The sequence below is a fragment of the Rattus norvegicus genome, chromosome 1, assembly GCF_021556685.1.
Source record: "Rattus norvegicus strain SHRSP/BbbUtx chromosome 1, alternate assembly SHRSP_T2T, whole genome shotgun sequence".
In the NCBI taxonomy this organism is placed as follows: domain Eukaryota; kingdom Metazoa; phylum Chordata; class Mammalia; order Rodentia; family Muridae; genus Rattus; species Rattus norvegicus.
The window spans coordinates 190,681,807-190,706,639 of record NC_141534.1 but is presented as its reverse complement, the minus strand read 5'-3'; the positions used below and the strand labels follow the sequence as shown (position 1 = coordinate 190,706,639).

Here is a 24,833-nt window from a genome sequence, read left to right as displayed (position 1 = left end):
CCCAGGCAGTCCTCAGCACGTCTGATTAAGACCTGACCACTCTCTCTCTGTATCTGGAGGAAGGTCACAGAGTAGGGAAGCGGGGGTGGTTCTTGGATCTCCATTCATGCTGAGATGTGTGGCTCAAGGGAGGGATTCCTTGCCTCTGCCTGTCCTTTATGCATGATTCTTCTGCCTCCTCCTCTCTCTGCTTCCGTCTAACATCAAACCTGCCCCAGAGAGAAGTGATGCTGAGGAAACTCCTGCAGTGCACTGCAGTTAGCTTCTCACCCTGCAGGAGCAGCATGGTGAGGCCCCGTGTCCGCCTTACCGAGATCTTGGTGAAGATGTAGATGAACAAGTAGAGCACAGCCAGGGTGATGGGGATCCTGCTGCCCCCGAAGCGTCGCCTTAGGTATTCTGGCATCGTGGTTACCTGGGGGTTGAGACAGCTTGTAGCCACCAGATGACCTTGGGCATTTGCCTTCTCAGCCTGGACACCGGCCCTGCCACCTCTCCCATCCCCACTGAACTCAGAAGCACAGAGTACATCTTTTGGGGCTTCTTCATGGGAAACATAAGGAGGAAGAGGACTTGGGAAGGGGCAGACTGTGGAGGCATTTGGGTCTAGAGAGGGTTCTGCACCTATTTTGTGTTTCAGGTGTGTGTGTGTGTGTGTGTGTGTGTGTGTGTGTGTGTGTGTGTGTGTGTGTGTGTTATATAAAGATTGCATGCCACAGCACAAATGTGGAAGTCAGAGGACAGCTTGAATCTCTCCTTCCATCATGAGGGCTTGAGGATCGAACTCAGGTTGCCAGGCTTGGCAGCAAGCCCCTTTCCCAGCTGAGCCACTTCACCACCCCAGACATGAGGCGGGTGTTTTCCATCCTACTTTAGCTGTAGGCTGGATTTCTTTAACTTATTTTTTTCTATTTATGCGAACTTACCTTTTTATTTAACCTGATACTAAAAACTTCATATTTTTGATTTTTTTTTGAGGGGGAGACTTCAAGATAGGGTCTCTCTATGTAACCCTGGCTGCCCTGGAACTCACTTTGTAGACCTTCCAACTCAGCCTGCCTATGCCTCCCAAGTACTAGAAGCACCGCTATGCTCGGAGAATTTTAAAAAAAAAACAAAAAACAGTGCTAGAAATTGAATTCTGGGCTTCTTGTATCTTAGGTAAGTGTTCTATTCCTGAACTACACTTCAACCCTTGAAAATGAAATTTAAATTACTACTATAAGTGGGAAATCAGTCCCAAATTTAAGGAAACCCAGAAAAATGAGCAAAGGAGAGATCGAGCAACATAGCAGGTATCATCTGTTCTCCTTTAGCAACTTCCTGTTACGGAGAGCCGCTCGTGGGCGGGAGAGAAGGCATCCATGAGCAGATGGGCAGCACTGACAGGCAGCAGGGGAGGGCAGGAGGAGGAGGGAGGGGAGGAAGAGATGATGATAGCAGCTGTAAGGGACACACCGAGGCGACCCAGGGTGGGGAAATGTGGTATATGATCATAACACGGTGTATACATGTATGAAATTGTCAAAGAATAATTTTTTTAAAAAATTAAAGAGAGGAGCAAGAGATAACATTGCTGAAGTGCTAAGGGCATCCAAGCTGCACAGGAGACTTTGCCCTCTGCCCCATGATAAGACGAGCATGCCCCAGACCATACCACATAAACAGGCGGAGTGATTGCATGCCATTAAAAGACAAAATAAGGCTCACTGCAAAAATCAAGGGGGAAAAAATCCACCAAGCAAGGTGGTTTATGCTCACAATCACAGCATTCAGGAGGCTGAGGCTGGAGGATTGTGAGTTTAAGGTTATTCAGTAAGACTCTGTTGCAAAAGAAAAAAGAAAAGAAAAGAAAAGAAAAGAGAAGAGAAGAGAAGGAAAAATAAAACCCCTGAATGACAATGGAAAGAAAAGTTTTGTTCCATGGATCAGTGTGGTTGACTCCACAACCAACACTGGAATCAATACAGGAATCCCTGTCTGCCCATCCTTCAATGAGAAGCAAGGGATTCTGGGAACAGAACATCTTCGTCCAAGAGGCACTGAGTTCTGACAGCTCCCAGACATTGGGGATGGGAGGCTGAGGCTGAGGCAGTCACAACTATGTGGGATGCTCCAGGGACTGGGTGGTTGTGACACTGAAAACCATGATTTGGGTTGTAGTTTCTAAAGGCTATGGAATGTCCCTCTCGGTTACTCTGGGACCTGGGGTCAGCAGACATTCTTCCACAAGTTTCCAGGTGACTGATGAGGAAGGATGGGTGATGATGATATTCACAGAGTACATGCTTACATTTGGAGAGGCCATGCTATGGTTTGGACTCACGGCATCTTCCAAAAACTTACATGGGGAGGGCTTGGTCCCCAGGTGATGGATCTAGTGAGAGAAGTGATTGGATCCCGGGGGCTCTGACCTAATAATGGATTCATCTGTTGATAGATTCATAACTTGCTGACATTATCACAAGGTAGAGGAAGTTAGGAAGCTCCCTAGGAAACTAGGGCACTAGATAGGGGCCTGGATTGAGAAAGTAGGTTGTGGCAGGCCTGCCTTGAGGGATAGATTCTGTCACCAGCCCTTTCCTGACTCTCTGCTTCCTGGGTGCCATGAAGTGAATGGCCTTTCCCACCACGCTTCCCCCTCCTCCGTGTTTCTACCTTGCCATGAGTCTAAAACAAGGAAGCCCAGCTAACAGAAATCTCTGGAAATGTGAAAATAAGCCCCCCCACTCCCGTTAATTTTAAGGACTGTGTCACAGTTTAGATAAATAACCAATGTGAGCTGAGGAGCCAGACCTGTTTGGGAACAACAAGTCTTGGCAGTGATCCCAGCATTTAGGAGACTGAGGCAGGAGGATTATGAGTTTAAAGCCAGCCTGGGCTACCTGGTGAAAACCTGTCTCAAAAGAGTTAAACTGATACATTCATAGTAGAATCTGACAGAATGTTCTAGACAGTAGGTGTGTTCCAAGATGAGTTAAATGTTGACACACATTTGAATTTTTCATGTTAAAATATTGCCAAAAATAAATATAGCAATAGATACGTTGGTAGGATTAATAAAGCTTTGTCGTCCACCTCTTCTCAAAAGGCTGACTCTCGTGGATGTCCTGCTGGAGTCCTTTTATTTACTGCAAAGATGCTCAGCAGGAAGTTTCCAGAAGTGTTTTATACTGAGCTCTGACTCTGTCAGGAATACTGTACAGAGAGGTTGAAGCAAGCCTTGTACGCTGTGGGACCTAAGACCTAATCTGAGAGCACAATGGGTGCTCCGGTTCGTTCAGATAAATGTGCCAGAGAAGACACTCGGGCGACCACTATCTAATCTGTGAATGACAGACAGCTGCATCTGGCCTTGGTTCCTGAGCTAAACTCCTCTCATTGGCTGCTGGTGTAGACTATCAGTTAACCCTGGGGTCAATCTAGGATAACTGCAGCTTCTACCTACAGGAAGGAGGGAACGAAGGAGAATGCATCGTTAGCACACTATACAATAAGCTTGTATCTCAAAGCTACCCTTATTCTAAAGTCCAGGCCACTCAGGAAATAGCCCAGTGAGTCAGAGGATCTAGACCACAATACTATCTTCAGGTATAGACTCAAACCACAGCTGGATTCAGTGATAAGGAACCAGGGGACCAAGTAGGGACCACCCCTCTTGTTGGTGCTGGCTGGATGGGCAGAAGTAAATTCAGCAGCCAGATGTGGTGGCCCACATCCATAATCCTGACAGGGAGATCACAAATTCAAGGTCACCACATACTGAGACTGTCCCAAGAGCTAACTAAAACAAGATGAATGGAACAAAAGACAGCCACCCTTAGAGATTACCACTCCAGGTCTTAGGGCCCTGGCCGACAGTGGCTCTGCATTGGGTTATACATACACTCTGTCTTGATGGTGGAGTCTTTAGAGAGAACCTCAGAAACTCTCTCCAGATGAAATCCAGTCTGCCCCTCATCCATGTCCATGGCAACCCCTCACTACTCCTGTGAAATCAATGCACCTGGGTATGACCCTGCATGAAGCTTAATGCACGACTGTCACTAGAGGAATGTACAGAGGAAATGGCAGAAGAGCATGTGGCTGCTTGGTGGGCACCTGAAGCCTATGGCTCAATCTCCATGTTCATATGCAAAGTTAGTCTCTGAGGATGGGAAGTATTTGATGTCCTCTAACATGGTAAATATGCAATAACATCTAAGGGCTGGGGAGGCATCCAGTCTATGCTTGCTATGCTAAAAGAGGGTCATACTTTGATCCCCACACCCCATGTAAAAACCTAGATGTGAACACACTTAGAAATCCCAGTGCCAGGGCTGGAGAGATGGCTCAGTGGTTAAGAGCACTGACTGCTCTTCCAGAGGTCCTGAGTTCAAATCCCAGCAACCACATGGTGGCTCACAACCATCTATAAGGGGATCTGATGTCCTCTTCTGGCCTGCAGATGTATATGCAGCAGTGCATTCATACATTAAATAAATAAAATAAGAAAATGCAGAGAAAGCAGAGACAAGGATCCTAGCCAGTGAGCCTAGCTGAATTGCTAAGCCTCAGAGTTCAGTGAGAGTTTGTCTCTTAAAAAATAAGGTTTGACTCCTGAGAATCAAGACCCAAGGCTGAACTCTGGACTGGATATGCATGTGCCTAAATATGCATGTTCACCCACACATGCATGTGCACATACATATGTGCACACACAAGTAATAAATAACAAATTCTCGGTGGTTAACAGCAAATGGAGAAGGTTTAGAAGACAGAATACAGAAAAAATATCTTTATGACCTTGGGGTAGGTAAGGATTTTTGTTTTTGTTATGATTGGAGAAGGCTAGACTGGGCTGGAACTCATGTAGCCTAGGATTGCCTCGGATTCATGGCAATCCTTCTGTGTCAGCCTCCAGAACGGTAATATAACAGGCATGAACTGTCACATCTAAGTAGGAAAAGACATTTTTAAATGAGACATTGAAAGGAAAGATGATAAATGGGACTATGGTAAAAGTGAAATCTGTTTATACAAAACTTCAGTAATTAAGTGAATGGTTAGGTGAATCTTTAGTGGTAGAATACGTCCCTGGCCTGTACAAGGCTCCATGCCTGGTATCACACACACATGCACCCACGCACGCGCAGAACAGGTTCCCCCAACAGCTTGTTTCCAGAACTGAATTTGCAAATTCCAAAATTTATACCCTGTAAGAAAGTGTCATTAGCATCATGGTCCCCCACAGCCCAATAGGACAAACTAAAAGCCCAAAAGTCACAGAATGGTAGTGACAAGATCTAGAGTGACCCCACAACCCTAGACCTCAACAGCTTCTCATCTCAGCTCACTACATGGCTAAGGAGAGTCAGCTGCACACATCCCGATTCCTCTCATACACGGCTTTAAGGAGTCAAGTCAACTGCATTAAACTCCACTGCAAAGGGAAGCCAGGAAGTGAGCGGCCATGACTGAAGGGGAAGAAGCATCTAGAAGAGGTTTGCATCTGGATATGGGTGTTCATCTTACAACACAACACATTTGTGCTTTACGGCTTGACTGTGTGTTTATGGTGTGCTGCCACACCTGCCTTTATGTCCTTTATGGTTTACGTTCTCACTACCATGGCACTTACCAGTGTGGGTTCACTCTCTCCTCGACACCAGCCAAAGGGTGTCTTTTTTAAAAATCCCAGGAATTTTATTTAATTTTCCTGCTTTTGTGGTGCTGGGCATGGAGCCCAGGGCCTGTGTGTCTGGGTTGGCAGAGTACCATTGGCCTGCATCATCTTGTTACAAGACAGTAAGAGTGTACAGCCCTATTCAAAGTGTCCCTTTTCCTGGCTTTACGTGGATGTCCCCTCTGCCTTTGAAGGTACCCTACTGATAGTTTATCTACTGCAAACAGTTATATCAGCTTGAGTTACCTCAGCTCTCTCAACCTCATCCCACTCCCCATAGTCAACCTCTGAGCATGTGACATTGCTGTCTGCTTGCCAGAAAAAAAAAAGGGATCCATCATCTGAGAACATCTGCCTATCACCCCTCGGCTCTGAGGAACAACCTGAATCTGGTCACCCTTTCTCCTTCCCTGTCTGGTTAGTTAAAACCTACTGCTTAGCAGGTCCTTACAGGCCAAATCAGACAACCCAAGGCCAACCCTTCCAGCCACATGGCAGGAGAGAACCAGGTCCTGAAAGTGTCCTTTGACCTAAACACAGTCTGTGGTACACATGAACTTATGCACACACACAAGCTTGCATGCATGTGCACACATACACACACACACACACACACACACACACACACATACACACACACACAGACACATCATTCTGTTGGTATAACTGAGATATTTTCCATTTTCCCTTATTTTGCATGAGTTCACGAGCAGGCCCAGGTCCCCTGCCCATCCAAGCCCCCTTTAGTTTAGACTCCTGGTAGTCTCCACAGGGGAGTCCATGTGTCCCACTTGGCTACTTTTTAACTTTTCATAATTTCTAATCCCCCAACTCCTCCTACTTTATCTATTTTAAAATTTTCACATTACAAAGTTAAATTCAGTCATTGCTCAGTGGGTGGCTATGAGGCCGTGTGACCTGACACAAGTGAAGGCCTGAGGAACCTGAGGGGCAGGCAGCTGACAATGGCATCAAAAAGCCTTTGCCAGCTGCTTTCTACCAAGTCTGAGTCGGATGTGGTTCGGCGGTAGCAGTGATGGATTCCATCCCTAGGAGACACGGACAAAACCCTAAGCAGATATCTCGTCTGTGCAATTCTTTGTTGACATGTCATCTCAGTCAGAAATAGCTCAACCACCGTGTCACGCACATGCACATGGATGCATACGTGCTGAAAAGCTAAAAGCAACATGTTGTGGCTTATACATACAGGGCATGGTAAGGTTTACCTTTGGGTTCTAACATTGAAAAGATCTTTTTGACCAGTCTCTGAGTACCCCATGTGTACAGTGGACCTTGGGTGCCAATCAGAACTGCATGGGATGGGGGTCTCTTTTTTTTTTCTCACTTGTGCAGCATCTGTTCCCAGTGGCTGACTTAGTGACTGTCTGGTGGATATCATAGTGGGATGTGTGCTGGCCTTCCCAAGCTTGTTCCCATGCCATATTGCCCGCCCCACTTCACACTCACCTGGCCAGCGATGTAGATAGGAAGGAAGATCCAGGCCAGCATCAGCACAGAAAACAAGCCCTGTCCAAAAACCACAGTCAGAGCTGCCCCGCCCACGTGATGGAGCCATTTCCCTGCACCCTGAGCCAGTCTAGCCTGCACTCCACACTGATTTCGTCCCTTCCTTGCTGAGTGCTTCGTTTTCCCTGACCTGTAAACTTCTGGGGTTTTTTGTTTGTTTGTTTGTTTGTTTGTTTGTTTTTTGGTTTTTGTTTTTTTGTTTTTTCTGGAGCTGAGGATCGAACCCAGGGCCTTGTGCTTGCTAGGCAAGCGCTCTACCACTGAGCTAAATCCCCAACCCCTAAACTTCTGTTTTTAAAATGTCAAGCGACTAATGGCAAAGGGAAGAGTTCTTGAATTCTCAGCTTTTTAGAGGTGAGATGGGAAGCTCATTTTAGCTACAGAATTTAAGACCAGTTTGAGCAGCATAGTGAGACCCTCAATAAAACAAAACAAAAACTCCAAATAAGCAAACAAAAGAGGATAAAGGAGAGAGGAAACAGGAAGAAAAGACTTGGCGACATCTATTTCTGTCTCCTAATACTATTGTCTTCTTTGGTCGGTTCTGCACCCCCTTATATTCCCCTGTAGTGGGGGGCTATACTAACAGGGCTTCTGGGGGAGTTAGCACAGGAAGCGCCATCTTCCTCCCTTAAGAATTAGCCGTAAGAGGATCTCACTAGATTGCTTCAGAATCAGTCCAGTAGTACTGAATGAGCATTTAGTCCATGCCAGGCACTCCTCTGCAGCCTTCACAATCAGGAGTTCAATTAATCTCCACACCTCCCCCTAATGTACACAGGAGGTTCAGAAAAGTCAAGCAACTTGACCACAGTCACACAGCTTGAGTGTGACTGCTGAGGCCACCTGGTTCTAACCTGTAGGGGACCCTTACTGTGTGAGAGTGTATGTGACATATAAGTCTGTGGCTGGCACAGGGTAAGCACCTACAAATACTTGTGATTATGAACAATACACGCACCCCTAGGAAAAGCTCCTCTGTGAGATGCTTCCAATGGAAAGGAATGTGAAGAATGCATCTGTGTCTCCAGGGACATGACATTTCGGTGATGGTCAACTGATGCTTAAAATACACAGCTATGCCTTCTGTCAGCTGCTTCCTGCCACTTCCTACATAGGCAAGCAAGCATCCTGAGCCCTCATCCTCTTGATTTTTGGGGTTGTGGCCCTATAGGTCCCCACCAAGCAGATACCTCGAAGCCTCCTGTCTGCTTAACTAAAAATGCCATTCACTTTTAAAGTACCAAGTAAGTATTCTTATGCCTCCCCTGGTTTCTACTGCAGAACAAAGAGGAGATGTCTGTATCGTGGCAAAACTCACATTAAGCTCATAGGCAGCAACAGAAATGCCCACAGCAGCACCAGACCCTGCTAGGCCAATGAAGTGTCCACTTCCAACATTGCTGGCAAACAAGGATGCACCCACCTGTGGGGAGATGAATGAGAGAGCTCATGAAGCTGGGCCTGGAGAAATGTCCCGACTCCTAGCTCTTAAAAAGGACAAAGACAGGTGGGGGGATAAAGTGAGCTCATTTCATCCTATGTGTCTGATTTGTGTCTGAGTGCACTTGAGAAAGTGTCTGCAGTGTCCGTGGTTGATTACAGGTAAATACCTCGTGATGCAAACCAGTTCTGCTCCCAGCTCAGCAAAGTGTGTGTGCCTGTGTATGTGCATGCGTGTGTGTGTGTGTGTGTGTGTGTGTGTGTATGTGTGTGTGTGTGTTTGACAGTGTCTGAAGATCCACTTAAAAAAAGAATAGCTAATTGGACTGTTGTGCTTGCTATCTGTGCCTTCAACATCCAGTCCTCGTGGTCCCATGAACAGCATCTATTTTCATTCCGATATACAGCTCAGCGTGAACTCCTCAGGTCAGGTGTTGAGTTCGACATCCAGGCTCAAGCCCAGGCAGAGCAGCAGTCTACCCTAGCCATAGCAACTGCTACAGTGATGAGCTTGAGATGCAATCAGGGATACAGCAGTTACCAGGGAAACTGCCAGGGAGGGAGGCAGATGCTCTTTACATCTTTACATGCTGGCCTGGACCTGGAGGTGGATGAAGAGTCTGGAGTGATGTTCTTGTGGAGCTGAAGGCATTTGTCTGTAGAGACCTTAGAGAAGGAGAGAGGCTAAAGCAGATAAGTGACAGGCAGGTGACAGATGATGGATGGATTGATGGATGGATAGACAAGTGACAGAGGGTGTATGTGCACTGATTGCTAGACAGATGGCAGGTAGATGCTAGATCAACAGAAGGGAGAGAACGTTTGAAAAGCTAGGTTCTCCTGTCATAGCAATGTTGGTAAATTGAATCTCTGCAGCTGTCCTGTAGATGGGATGACAGATTCTTTCTGTGTAAATAAATTTAAGTTGGATCAAGTTTTTTCTAGTTGAGTTGAAGAGTCTTTGAGAAATGACCTAAAACATACAGTTTTGCAGTGCTTGAATGGGAACCAGAGCCTTGTACACACTAAGCAAGCATCTACCACAGAAGAGATTAATTAAACCAGAGACCACTTACTGGCCACCACACCATGTCACCTCCAGCCAGGAAGTAGCCTTTCACTGTGTCTCGTTTGGTCCTCACCGTGGACTGCAAAGAAGAAGAGGGCTGGGTGAGGAGAATGCCACGATCGGCCATCTGAAGAGAGCAGAGGCTGTGAACTGCAAGCGCACATTTGGACCGAGATTCATTTTATCTGACTGAAATTTTGACGTGACTATCTTTAGATAGTCCTGCCAGTGCCCGATTCACATGTTTGGGATGCCCTGCATGTCGTCTAGGCTCTGAGCTGCACACCTGCGGCTTGCCAGTGGCATCTGCAAATTTCATTGTTCATTGTTTTCAATGTTCTATACACTGTTTCTGTGAGGTTCTCCATAGGCACCAGCTCCTTCCTTCCTTTCTTTTTCTTTTCTTTCCTTTCCTTTTCTTTCCTTTCCCTTTCTTTCCTTCTTTCTTTCTTTCTTTCTTTCTTTCTTTCTTTCTTTCTTTCTTTCTTTTCTTTCTCAATTTTTTCAAGGTAGGGTTTCTCTAGCTGTCCTGAAACTCTCTTTGTAAACCAAGCTGGACTTGAACTCTCAAAGATTCCTCCTCCCTCTGCCTCCCAAGTGCTGGGATTAAACGCATGAATCACCACATCCGTCACTAAATTGTTTCTTAAAATACATTTAATACTTTTTTACTTTACATTTTGAGATGGGTTCACAACATAGCATGGACTGGCCTGGAACTCGCTATGTAGATCAGGCTAGTATAACTCAGAGATCTGCCTGCCTCTGCCTCCCGAGTGCTGTGATTAAAGGCGTGTACCGTGCACAGCGAACAGTGCACCTCCGTCCACCCCTACCGGGTTGCTGTTTGTAGCACAGCTGTGGAAGGCTGAGCCTGAAGTTCCAGTATCTCCACGATGCTGTAACATAGTACCCAGAGACAGGGGTCTGTAAAAATGAAAATATCTCTCTCACAGTTCTGAGGGTCATAGGTCAAGGTGCCAGCAGGTCCAACCTCTGGAGGGCCTGTCCCTCTAGATGCAGTCTCCTCTGTGTCCTCCCTCACGTGATAAGAGAGAAGAAGGGCACCAAAAAGACTGGCCAATATCTTTATCTCTCTTATAATGTTCCACCCTTCTGACAATTACTTCCTGAAGGTGCTGCCTCTTAATGCCATCGCACAGAGACTAAAATCCAACATGAGGTTTGGAAGGAACATAAGTGGCTCATTCTCATACCACCCCCCTCTCCAGGGTCTCATGTAGCCTAGGCTTGGTATCGAAGTCTCTGTGTAGCTGAAGGTGACCTGAACTCCTGATCTTCCTGCTTACACCCTTTAGGTGTTGGGATTACAACTGTACATCACTGTGCCCAGTTTGTATTGCACTGGGAATATAAATAGGACCTCGGGGGCTGGAGAGATGGCTCAGTGCTTAAGAGCACCGACTGCTCTTCCAGAGGTCCTGAGTTCAATTCCCAGCAACCACAACCATCTGTAATGGGATCAGTTTGTGGGATTCAGTTCTCTCCCTTCACCAGGTCAGTTCTGGGGATCAAACTCAGGTTCATAGATTTGGTCGCAAGTGTCATTACCCACAGAGCCATCTTGCCAGACCCCAGAAGTGCCTTAAACATACCCTATGGAAGGATATCCAGCCTCATTCATTATAAGCAAGTGCTAACAATGCCCTGAGATATCCTTTTCCCTCATCAGGTTGGCAAAATGCAAGCAATACATTGCTACTGAGGGTGGTAAGCAGGCTGGCATATATCACTGTTGAGGTGCAGACTAAAACTAGCTCAAAGAGGACATCTGATAGCAGCTGCCATATTACAAATGTGTGCTGTCTGGTAGCCTGACAAGTCTTCTGTAGCAAAAGTATCCTGCATAGCATCACTCCAGAACAACAGGGTGAACAGTTGCACCATTACAGTGCTGTGGTAAGAAACAGGAGAACAAAAGCCCTCAGCACAGGTCACTGCATAAGTCACACTGGAAGCATCTGCAGGAACACCCTGCAACTTTTAAGACAATGAAGATGGTTCTATGCGCTGATGCAAAGATGTCCAGGAGACAGAGCTGGGCGGAAACAGCAAGGTTAGCAAAAAGAGGACAGAGCACACACACATGTGCACACACATGTACACATACACACACATGTACACACACATACACACACCACACACATGCACACACCACACACAAACACAATACACCACACATACACACACCACACACATGCACACACCACACACAAACACAATACACCACACATACACATGTATACACATGTACACACACACATACACTACACACATGTACACTCACAAACACACATATACTACACACATGTACACATACTGTACACACATACACACTACACACATATGTACACACACTATACATGCATACACATACACAAACATACACTACCTACATATGTACACACATGTATACAAACTATATACGCACAAACACACATGTATACACACATGTACACATACACACACTACACACATATATACACACACTATACATGCATACACATACACAAACACATATACTACCCACATATGTACACACATATATATAAACTATATACACACAAACACACATGTACTACACACATGTACACACACTACACACAATATACATATGTACACACACTACACATATGTGCACACACAAACACACATATACACATTACACATACATATACACACACACTGAACACACACATGTACACACACATTAATCTTTTCTCTCTCTCTTGCTTTCTCTCTCTCTCTCTTTCACACACACACACACACTATACCCCCCATACACACACTAACATTTGCTCTGTCTGTCTCTCTCACAAACACAATGCTTTCTATATCTCTGTATTTCTCTCACATGCATGCACACATGCATACATACATTTGCTCCATTTCTCTGTCTCCTTCTCATTCTCTGTTTCTCTGTCTCTCTGTCTCTGTCTGTCTGTCTCTCTCTCTCAGAGACACACACACACACACACACACACACAGAGAATGTTTGCTGTCTGGGCATGATATTGCACACCTGTAATTCCAGCATTCCAGAGGCTAAGACAAGAGGCCCACAGTTTGAAGGCAGACTGGACTATGTGGCAAGACTTTGTCTCCAAAGTACATATAATTTGTTTTGATTTGCCTTTAAACCTGGAAGAATATATTAATAAATAGTATGTCCAAAGCTCATGAGTTAATAATTGTGGTCACATTGAAGGAAATGGTCATAGTAAAACTTGACATGATATTTATTAAGCTACTATAAGTTTTGAACCATGTGACTGAAACTATATTACATGCATACATACATGCATATATGTGATATATATAATATATATTATCTCACTGTGTATCCACGGCTGTCCTGGAACTTGCTATATAAACCAGAATGCCTTGAACTCACAGAGATCACCTGCCTGCACATGTTTTAAGTCCTAATTGCTATAGTTTACTTCTTCCCTTCTTGGTATCGTGTTTTCCCAACCAATAGGCTTTTACTCTGGGGTTTTGGCCAGATATTTTCACCTTGCCCCATCTCTCGCCTCATCTCCTGGCTTACCCATAATCCAACAGCCAGGACAAAGAGGAAGTACAGAACCAAGACAACAATGTCCGCAGGCTCCATGCTCTTCTGGGGAAAGGCCTCCAGGGCATCAGATGGTGGAGGCTGAGGGCTGGAGGTGGTACTCTCCATGGTGCTGAATGACTTCTCAGTCCTGGGGAAAGCAAAGCAACATTAGATTCTTTTCTTCATTTGACCTGTGGCTGCCCCCCAAGCCACATGGGGGTGGGGAGAGGGAGGGAGGGATGGAGGGAGAGAGGGAGAGAGGGAGAGATGGACAGACAGACATACAGACAGAGACACAGAGACAGAGAGAGACAGAGGCATAGACAGAGAGATACCTAGATGGAGATCTAGTGGAGACAGGGCTTTGGGAAGTCAGATCCATCCCTCTGACTATCCACTCTTCCATCTACTCAGAAAATTCATAGAAACTCACACCACTGCAGCTGATTTGCTTGTTTGGTTTTGTTTTTGTTTTAACAATTCAACTATTCACTCAGCAAAAGGTAAGAACAAACAATTCAAAGAGTACAGACAACACCAGGCATGTTAGCAATCCCAACACTTTGGAGGATTGCTGAATGTGAGGTCAGCCTGGACTACATAGTGAGACCCTGTCAGAAAGAGAAAATTAAAAAGAAAGTTCCAGCATGTTTTTTGTCCTGGTCTAGTTTCTGTTGCTGTGACAAACACCGAGACCAAACATAACTTGGAGAGGAAACGGTTTATCTCATCATATATGTTGTGGTCCATCTCTGAACCATGCTCGGTGCAGAAGCTGAAGGAGAGACAGACAGACAGAGACAGAGAGACAGAGAAACAGAGAATGAGAAGGAGACAGAGAAATGGAGCAAATGTATGTATGCATGTGTGCATGCATGTGAGAGAAATACAGAGATATAGAAAGCATTGTGTTTGTGAGAGAGACAGACAGAGCAAATGTTAGTGTGTGTATGGGGGGGTATAGTGTGTGTGTGTGTGTGAAAGAGAGAGAGAGAGAAAGCAAGAGAGAGAGAAAAGATTAATGTGTGTGTACATGTGTGTGTTCAGTGTGTGTACATATGTATATTGTGTGTAGTGTGTGTACATGTGTGTAGTACATGTGTGTTTGTGTGTATATAGTTTATATATATATATCATTAAATCAGGAGAATGGGCCACAGACTTGCCCCCAGGTCAGTCGGATGAAGGCAGTTTCTCAACTGAAACTGTCTTCCCATATGTCATGTTTGTGTTGAATGGATGAAAAATAACAATAATAAAAAAAAAACTAGTCAGCACACTCTTCTGCTTCTGCTTAGTAAGCACATGGCCAGAGTGAAATAAGAGGAGGCAGTCTTGTTCTAATGCTGCATCCTTCCATAAATTGTTTATATTTAATATGCACACAGCATTCACTGTCTGCCCGGACTCCCTCTAAAGTGTTTTTCTACACTGCAGAGTGGACTCTTTGTTATCATCCTTATTTCCTAGGAGTTAAGACAGAATTGTTAAGTAGCTTGTCCAGGAAACACAATTCAAGTGGAAGGGTTGGGCTCGAAGCTGAATGACCTTGCTCTAGAATCCATGCTTAGAACTACTATTAGAAACCACTTCTCCAGGGCTGGGGATTTAGCTCAGTGGTAGAGCACTTACCTAGGAAGTGCAAGGCCCTGGGTTCGGTCCCCAGCTCCGAAAAAAAGAACCAAAAAAAAAAAAAAAAAAAAAGAAACCACTTCTCCGAAGACTGCTTTAACATAGGCAATTTATGAGAGACCTATGATAGGCTGGATAATGTCTAATTTCCAGAACCTGTGATTGTATGGTTGTATGATTGTATGCTAGCCAGTTGACCTTAAAATAGGATGATCCCGGCACAGCTGGGAGCTTCTAATGCAATCACAAGTGGCACAGAATCAGAAGGGCCAGAGAAGTGATAGGGTAAGAAGGCTCAGCTCAGCATCGCTGGCTTTGAGCATGGGATGATGGGCCCTGAGCCAAGGGATGCAAGTGACTTCTAGAAGCTCACAAAGCAAATGTGAAGAATCTGACCCAGGGCCTCCAGAAAGAACTCAGCTCTGCTGAGGCCTGTGTGTGTGTGTGTGTGTGTGTGGTAGAGGGTACTCAAGGCATGTGTAGGTGCCTATGTGTATGGTAGAAGGTGTGTGTATTAGGGTTCTCTAGAGACACAGAACTTATGGGATGTCTCTGTATATTAAGGGAATTTGTTGGAATGACTCACGGTCTGCAGTCCGACTAATCCCAAAATGGGCAGCTGTGATGGGAAGTCCAAGAGTCTAGTAGCTGGTCAGTCCTACAGGCTGGATGTTTCGGCTGATCTTCTGCATCAGCTGGAATCCTGATGAAGTAGGCGTCCAGTGGGTATGCTGGCAAAACAATTGAAAGCAGGTGAAGCACGAGCCCCTCCTTCCATTGTCCTTACACTGGCCTCCAGCAGAGGGTATGTAGTTCATTCCAAATAGTCAAGTTCGCAGCTGGGAATAACCATCCCAGTCCACCCCTTGTCAACTTGACACAAATCATATTCCACATCCCAAAGAAAACAATAACCAGCATCCCATCCTCTGATCTGGGTACAGTGTTATTTGCCAACGAGTCCAAAGCGGTTGCTTCCTTCTGCTCATTTTGTCCAACCAGTGTAATCTTGTCTACACAGTACACCAGTGTGAATTTGGCAGAGAAGACAGACGATCAAGATCCCCTCTAACTAAGCTGTGACACAGGGCAGGAGAGTTAGTATAATCCTTGAGGCAAAACTATAAAGGTATACTGCTGGCCTAGCCAGCTGAAAGCAAACTGTTTCTGGTTGTCCCTGTGGACAGGCAGTAAGAAAATGGCATCTGCTAGATCAATAGCTGTGTACCAGGTACCAGGAGATGTGCTGATTTGCTCAAGTAAGGAAACTACATCTGGTACAGCAGCTGCAGTCAGAGTTACTACCTGACTTAGTTTTCAGTAGTCAATGGTCATTCTCCACAATCCATCTGTTTGCTGCACTGACCAGATAGGAGAGCTAAAGAGAGATGAGGTGGGAATCTCCAACCCTGTATCTTTTAAGTCCTTGATGGTGACATTAGTTTCTGCAACTCCTCCAGGAATACCACACTGTTCTGATTCACTATTTTCTTTGGCAGAGGCAACTCTGAAGGCTTCCATTTAGCCTTTCCAACCATAATAGCCTCACCCCACAGGTCAGAGAACCAATGTAAGATCTCTGCCAATTTCTACATATATCTATCCTAATTATACATTCTGGAACTGGGGGAATGACCAGAGGATGTGTTCAGGGACCTACTGGACCTACTGTAAGTCATTAGACATCAGCCAAAACTCCATTAATCACCTGGCCTCCATAAGCCCCTACTTTAACTGGAGGGCCACAGTGTTTCTTGGGATCGCCTGGAATCAGCATCAATTCAGAACCAGTATCCAAGAGATCCCAGAAAGTCTGGTTATTTCCTTTCCCCAGTGTACAGTTACCCTTGTAAAAGACAGTAGGTCCCTCTGGGGAAGAACAGTTGAAAGGCTAACAGTAAAACTTTTAAATGTTTTAGCAGGATCCTTCCTCAGGGGAACCTGGCCATCCCTTCATTCAAGGGATTCTGGGTCTGCAAACTGGTTCAAGTCTGGAAATTGATTCACTGGCCGAGATTGCCTTTTGCTATGATTCAATGTAGACTTCCCTTCATTTGAGAATTTTTCTGCTTATACAGATCAGACATGCTATAGGCTTCTTATCTGTTTCATGCCTGAAAACACCATGAGTAGTTAACCAGTACCAAAGGTCTGAACAAGTCATGCCATTATAAAATTGACCTCACCTGTGCTGACCATCATGAGTTAGGTGACTATGAATGTTGTTTTGCCTATGCTGGCCATTATAATAACTACAACGCGCTCAGTGCTGGCACCCAGTCCCTGCTACCTCAGGGCCCAGTTAAACCCATTGCATTTAATTCATCCACTGAGCAGCAGCGTCTCCAACCCTAAGGTCTGGCACAAGGAAAAGGGTGACAACAAAACTCTTCAAATGTGCTGGTGTCCTTGTCACCAGTTTGTATCTTATAGGATTTGTGAAGGCCATGTATTCTAGGCCTTCCAATCTGATGGAAGATTAGGTTATACATAGTGTACCCACTCTAGCATTGCAATTTCCCTAAGCCTTAAAATCCCTTCATCCACACTAAGCCAAGGAATATCAGGCATCTCCAACTCCTCTTCAGTAGGCCGTCCTCTGATAAAGACTTCAGCCAACCATCCAAACAAACTTCGGACAACTCTTTTAAATGGGAAGCTTCCATATTAAACCTAGAATCTCCACTCAGAGGATTTATACCAATAAACTCAGCCTTCCACCATTATTCTACACCCTGAAATCCATTCCCGCACATGTTCCCCAGACTTCTGCTTGAATGAATTATTAAACTCATTGTGATGATTTGAATATGCTTGACCCAGGAGTAGCATTATTAGGAGGCGTGGCCTTGTTGGAGGAGGTATCACTGTGGGGGTGGGCTTTGAGACCCTCCTCCTACTGCCTAGAAGACTGTCCTGTCAGGGATCCCTTCAGATCAAGATGTAGAAGGCTGGAGAGGTGGCTCATAAGTTAAAAGCATTGATTGCTCTTCTAGAGGTCCTGAGTTCAATTCCCAGAAACTGCATGGTGACTCACAACCATCTGTAATGGGATCTGATGCCCTCTTCTGCCACACTCCATGAAGTGAACACCCCCACTCCCCTGGAAAAAAAAGAAAGAAAGAAAAAGGTGTAGAACTCTCAGCTCCTCCCGCACCAAGCCTGCCTGACTGCTAGGACGCTGCCATGCTTCTCAGTTGACAATAATGAACTAACCCTCTGAACCTGTGAACCAGCCCCAATGAAATGTTGTCCTTTATAAGAGTTGCCTTGGTCATGGTGTCTCTTCACAGCAAAGGAAACCCTAACTAAGACACTGAAGCTCCTAAGTAATGTAGCACACTTCCTCATAGACTACAGTTTTCCCTCCTTTCAAGGGGCCTGCTTTGCCTTGAGTCTGGTTAGAGGTCTAGAGGCAACTATTGGTGGGTCTTGGGGAATATCAGTATTGTCTTTCCTGGCACTTTCTTCAAAGAAAAATCACTGCTGGTTTATCAGGCAATGAAGTATTAATTTCTTCAGGCGAAATGGCCAAAATTTCAAGAGATGGAACTGAGGGAACTACTTCATCAGGTGAGGTAAACCTTTGAGACTCTGAGGACTCAAAGTTCTCAGCTTCAACAGGGTCCTCCCACACATCCCTATCCCAAGTTACAGGATCCCATTCTTTGCCAATTAACGCCCTTACTTTAGCTGCTGACGCCCTCTGAGGCTGAGACTTGAATTTTCACTGTAATTCAACCAAACTTGCTGAACCGGCTGGTTTTGTGTGTCAACTTGGCACAAGCTGGAGTTATCACAGAGAAAGGAGCCTCCCTTGAGGAAATGCCCATGAGATCCAGCTGTAAGGCATTTTCTCAATTAGTGATCAAGGGTGGGAGGACCCATTATGGGCGATGCCATCCCTGGGCATGCCTTGGATTCTATAAGAAAGCAAGCTGAACAAGCCAGGGAAAGCAATCCAATAAGCAGCACTTCATGGCCTGCCTCAGCTCCTGCCTCCAGGTTCCTACCCTGTGTAAGTTCCAGTCCTGACTTCCTTTGGTGATGAACAGCAATGTGGAAGTGTAATAAACAATTTCCTCCACAGCTTGCGTCTTGGTCATGATATTTTGTGCAGGAATAGAAACCCTGGCTAAGACACTTCTCATGAGGTCTTCAGTTTGATTTTCTGCAACTTAAGCTCTATGACTGCTGGAGAGAAGATTCTCCTCACGGGCACATTTAGATTGTTTATTTGCATGTGGAGCTGGTCAGTTTTTTTTATGCAGTTCATTCTTTTATCAATTTATACAGAAATGCTAAGAACAACCAACCAGTGAAATCATTTTCCTTATTTTCCCCCAAACTGCAGAAAGTTTCATATACCAGGTCATTTACGCCATTGCCATTCAGAATTGATAAATAAACATAATCAAAGGCCTTTACTTCTTTAAGTTTGAAATATAGTTTCCACCATTGGCTTCCAATATTCTCTAAGCTCCTAGGAGAGGGTGACTGGAGAGGTTTCACTAGCTGAAGATGCTGGTGAATTAGAAGGTGCTGGCAAAGGCAGGACCCCCCAGTGGAGGGATAAGGACAACCCACAGACAAAACTTTTGACACAAAATGTGTGCTGTCTACAAGAAATGCAGGGACAGAGGTGGAACAGAGACCGAGAGAATGGCCAACCAATAACTGGTCCAACTTGAGACCCATCCCATGGGCAAACACCAATCTCTGGCAGTATTAATGATACTCTGTTATGTTTGCACATAGGAGCCTATCATAACTGTCCTCTGAGAGGATCCACCCAGAAGATGACTGAAACAGATGCAGAGACCCACAGTCAAACACTAGAAGGAGCTTGGGAACTCTTATGGAAGAGTTTGGAGAAGAATTGAGGGCCCCGAAGAGGATAGGAACTCCACAGGAAGACCAACAGAGCCAACTAACCTGGATCCTTGGGGACTCTCAGAAACTGAGCCACAAACCAAAGAGCATGCACGGGCTGGACCAAGCCCCCTGACACATATATAACAGAGGAGAAGGGAGAACTCAGTAGGGTGGGCAGCAACTGGGATGTACCATGAATAAACAAATAAATAAATGGAAAAAGAGAGAGAAGGTGCTGCCAAATTATAAAGCCTACTCCAGATACTTAAAAGATTCATCCTTATAGTTCTGTTCCTCTAGAACCACTCCAAGTGCCAACTTCTGTATTAGTCAGGGTTCTCTAGAGTCACAGAACTTATGAAACGTCTCTATATATTAAGGGGATTTATTGGAATGACTTACAGTCTGCAGTCTGTGTGTTTCAGCTGGTCTTCTGTATGAGATGGAATCTTGAAGAAGTAGGTTCCAACAGATGTGCTTGCTGGTTAGTAGGTGCAAGCAGGCAAAGAAGAATGAACCCTTCCTTCTTCCATTGTCCTTATGTAGGCTTCCAGCAGGTGTGGCCCAGATTAAAGGTTTGTACCACCATGCCTGGACCTAAATTTTTCTTATTTTGAAACTGGGTCTCTCCCAGGCTGGCCTTAAACTCAGAGATCTGCTTGTCTCTGTCTCCTGGGATTAAAGGTATGTTCCACCTTGCCTGGGCCTAAGATTTTCATGGCCACTATGCCTCAAGATCCAGATCAAAAGCCTGTGTCTTCTTCCAGCCTCAAGTTCTGGATCACAGGTGTGCCCTCCCTTTCTAGATTTAGTCAGGTTGATAACCTGGAATAGCCATCAGTGTGTAAACTGTGGGTGTGCCTGCGTATGTGACACTGCACGGGCCAGTAGGAGTCTGCAGAGGTCAACATCAGGAATCTTTTTCTTGGCTATCTCTACCTTGTGTTTTGAGATAAGGTCTCTCATTGAGCCTGGAGCTCACCCAGTGCCTAGACTGGCTTCCCAGAGAGCCCAGGGATTTGCCTTCTCTGTCCTTCTCAGAGCTGACGTTACAAGCAGGCACCACACAGCTGTTCACTGGGAATCTGAACTCTGATTTTCGTGCTTGCACACCAGGTACTTTCACATTGGGCTAGTTCCTCAGCCATCTCTTGGTACCTGGATTTGAGCTCAGTAAGAACCACCTGGCGCTTTGAACTCCAGACCTCAAGATGATAAATAAGCCTGTGCGGTTTTAGCCACTAAATCTGGGATTTGGTGCAGCAACAGTGAGAATCCAACAGAAATCCTTAGGTGGTTCTGAGTGGGGTATGGGAAATAGTTTACATGATCCCCTATCAGCCGTGGGGCCGGGACTAGTCAGCACCACCATCTACACTGTGCAGCCCAATACAGGGACAGATCCACCCAGGGACATACTCTGTGCGGACAGTCAAGCCGGCTCTCCCACCCTCTGTCTCAGGAATGTTTTAGAAATATCAAGCCCACTTACACCCTCAGAGAAACCTAGCCAGTTGTCTGTTCTTATCAGCACACCTGCAATTTCAGTTCAGGGTTACAGGAACAATGGGAGGGTGGTGACAGTAGTAAATTGGCCTTGGGCCCTGCATGGTCTTCCGGCTTGCTTGGGCTTTCTAAGCTACTGCCCAGAAAATTTGAGAGCTTGATCAGAAAATTGATCTGCTCTCTTTCTTTGCGCCTCCTGTTCCCCATTCTTTCACCCCCTCCCAGGTCTCCGCTGAACCCCCTCCAGGCTGGGGCATAAATGCAGACACTCAGACAAATCAGATCTTTTAAGAATTCCTGCTCTGGGAGCTGGGGAGTGATCAGTGTAAAATGTTCTCTGCGTGAGCTTGATCCCTGTCCCCAGGGAAAAACACAACATTGTGAAAAGTTTGGGCATTGTGATATGATCTTGTCATCTCAGCCCTTGGGAGGCAGAGACCGTAGGATCTTTGGGTTTGCCGGCCAGTCAGACTAGCCTAATTGGTGAGCTACAGGTTCCACTGAGACACTATCTCAAACAAACAAACAAACAAACAAACAAACAAACAAAAAACCAAGGTAGACAGTTCCTAAGGAAAGACTCCTGAATTTGATCCAAATGAATTCCGGTGTCCACATGCATGTGCATATACATGCACACATATTTGCAGCACACATGTACTTGTATTCATACAAGGAAGGAAGGAGTGAGAGAGGGAGGGAGGGAGGGAGGAAGGGAGGGAGGGAGGGAGGGAGGGAGGGAGGGAGGGAAGAAGGCGGCAGAGAGGGAAAGGGAGGGAAACAGAGACAGGCAGAGAAACAAAGAGAAAGTCAAAAGGATTCCGGCAGAGCAAGCTGTGTAAAGCTACAGATATGACACAGTACAAATCTGTGGTTACAAGCCTGCTAGGGGCTTTCACTACATAATGCAGCTAATCTTTACCTTGCAACCTTGTAGCTGAGCCCCCTGAGAACAGAGATCACAGGTGCGCGCCACCAAGGCTAGCTGCCTGTTTGACACTGAGTGCAGAGCCTTGAACTTCATCATTGCACAAATACGGTCACCACCACCTGTTCCTTTACTATATATTTACTACTTCTTTAAGTGGCTGAGGCAAGGAGCCCCTTATTTTACATGAAGGAATTCAGAAGACAGGCTGTGCGAGGCACGTTGTCTATCCCCATGACCATCTGCTGAGACAGTCCCCCATACTGTAAAACGAAACAAAACGAGACGAAGCCCTAGCTTACCTTCCACTGCTCTAATAAGCACCTCCGCCAAAGGCAACCTGGAAAAGAGAGGGTTTGTTTGGCTTACATAGCCTGGGTCATGTCCACTGAGGGGCGCCAAGTCAGAAGCTCAAGCAGATGCTATGGAGGGATGCTGCTTACTGGCTTGCTCCTCCTGTCTTCTCTGCTTGCTTTCTTATAGAACCCAGAACCGTTTGCCCCAGGCACCACTCACAGTGAACTGGGTCCTCCTTCATCAGTCGTCAGTTAAGAAAGTGCTCTTGTCTTGTCTAGAAGCCAGCTTTATGGCAACATTTACCCAATTGAGGTTCCCTTCTCCCAGATGACTCCAGCTTGGGACAAATGAATGAAAAGTTGACCCGCACAGGAAGGAAGGAAGGAAGGAAGGAAGGAAGGAAGGAAGGAAGGAAAATATTTAAATTTATAAACTGATAGTGTCTCAGTGGAACCTGTGACTCACCAATTAGGCTAGTCTGACTGGCTGGAAAACCCCAAAGATCCTACGGTCACTGCCTCCCAAGGGCTGAGATGACAAGATCATATCATATGATATATACCATGCTTCCCATTTACAAAAGAGTCCTAAGAAAAATATTTTAGATGATACCGTGAATATTAAAAACAAGTACACAACTAGATGTAATTAGTGGTGCACGTCTTTAATTCCAGAGACAGGGAGACAGAAACAGGAGGAACTCTGTGAGTGCAAGGTCAACCTGGTCTTTATAGTTAGTTTCAGGAAAGCCAAGGCTATGTAGAGAGACCCTGTCTCAAAAAACAAAAGCAAAACAAGTACACTAGTGTCTTCCATAAGAAGGTTCTAGACTTATACTTACAAGCATGGCTTTTTGCCCCATGACTGTCTGGGATGTCTGAAAGCCTTAGCTATGAGGTCGTTCTGTCCGCCACAACACGTGTTGCATCTGGTCTCTACATGTTAGGTGTCCGGTGGTATAAATTGTCATGATAAAGATCTCTCATGTCCTGAAAGATCAATATCCCCAATTCACACCTTGGCTCCAGGTTAAATAATGCCATTAAAGAATTTCTAATAAAGCAGTGGAGGGCCTGTGGATGCAGCCTGGAGGTGGAGCTCTGGCCTAGTGTGCCAGGCCTAGGTTCCATTCCCAGCACTGCAGTAAAATGCTGATAATTACAACAAGGAAGGCAGCATGAGCAGTTGAGGACGGAGAGATGGGCTCCAGTAGCAAACAGAGATGGGCAGGAGGGTGAGTGTGAGGGCCATGGCTCCTCCTGGGTGAAGTACAAGGTGGCCGCAAAGGCTGGTTGGTCTGTTACTGCAGCTGTAACAAACCTTGGCCTGCATAAATCTTAAAGGTTTGTCTTCTGTGTACATGTATGTGCCTGAGTGTGTATATATGTGCATTGTGGACATGCAGGGGTCGGCAGAGCCAGAAGATGTCAGATCCTTTGGCACTGGAATTATAGGCAATGGCATGAGTGGTGTAAATTAAACCAGGCCCTTGGAAGAGTAGCAAATGATCTTAATGACACTGTCACCTCTCCAGCCCCTGGAATGATTTATCAATAGCATGAATCTGTGGGCCACAGTTCTAGAGAAGCCGCAGATCAAGGTGACAACAGTTTGCTGCTATCTGGTGAAAGCTGGTCCTCATTAAACAACACTTTTTCTGAGTCCTCCCAGGGTAGAAGAAACAAGCAGCTTCCAGAAAGCGGCCTGGTCACCTGGACAGGACACACTTGGTCCTTAGAGCTGGCTTTTCTTTCTCTGTGCTATTGACTTTTTGGTCTAAGCACCCCACCTGAGCAGGGGTGGGAGGTGATGAGGAAGTGTGTGTGTGTGTGTGTGTGTGTGTGTGTGTGTGTGTGTGTGTGTGTGTGTGTACTCTTGGTCCTTAGAGCTAGCTCTCTTCCTCAATGCTATTGATTCTTTGAGTGGTTTGTTTGTTTCACTTTTGCTTTGAGAGAGGATCCTGCTATATAGTGTAGCCTGAATTATTATGTAGCCCAGGCTGACCCTAAACCTACTCTGATCCTCCTGCATCTAGCTGTCAACTACCAAGACTCTAGGCATGCCCAGCCTGCTTATTGATGTTTTAGTTGTCTGACTTATTGTGTGTATGTATCGCACACACAATCGTGTGTGTGCAGATACATGTGTCTGTGCATGTGTGGAGTTACAGGCCTTTGTAGAATGCCTGGCTTGTCACATGGGTGCTGGGATTCAGACTCCAGCCCTTGCGATAGTTCGCCAAGCACTCCTAACCAGGAACAGCCTTCACTGCCTTGCTCTCACTTATATACACTGTGGCCCTTACCCA

General features: G+C 45.6%; 1 protein-coding gene across 5 annotated transcripts in view; it reads right to left on the bottom strand.

Annotated features, from left to right (window-relative positions):
* Slc5a11 (solute carrier family 5 member 11) overlaps window positions 1-24,833 on the bottom strand; it is a 74,925-nt gene that overhangs the window by 25,284 nt on the left and 24,808 nt on the right. For 3 of the 5 annotated variants that reach the window (XM_087630806.1, XM_087630789.1, XM_087630874.1), the window contains exons 2-7: window positions 15,506-15,650; window positions 13,279-13,435; window positions 9,715-9,786; window positions 8,517-8,621; window positions 7,136-7,195; window positions 311-415 (exon numbers count right to left, since the gene is read on the bottom strand). In XM_087630806.1, the coding sequence (XP_087486932.1) occupies window positions 311-415; window positions 7,136-7,195; window positions 8,517-8,621; window positions 9,715-9,786; window positions 13,279-13,413 (477 nt within the window). In that variant the 5' untranslated portion in view covers window positions 13,414-13,435; window positions 15,506-15,650. 5 annotated transcript variants of the gene reach the window in all.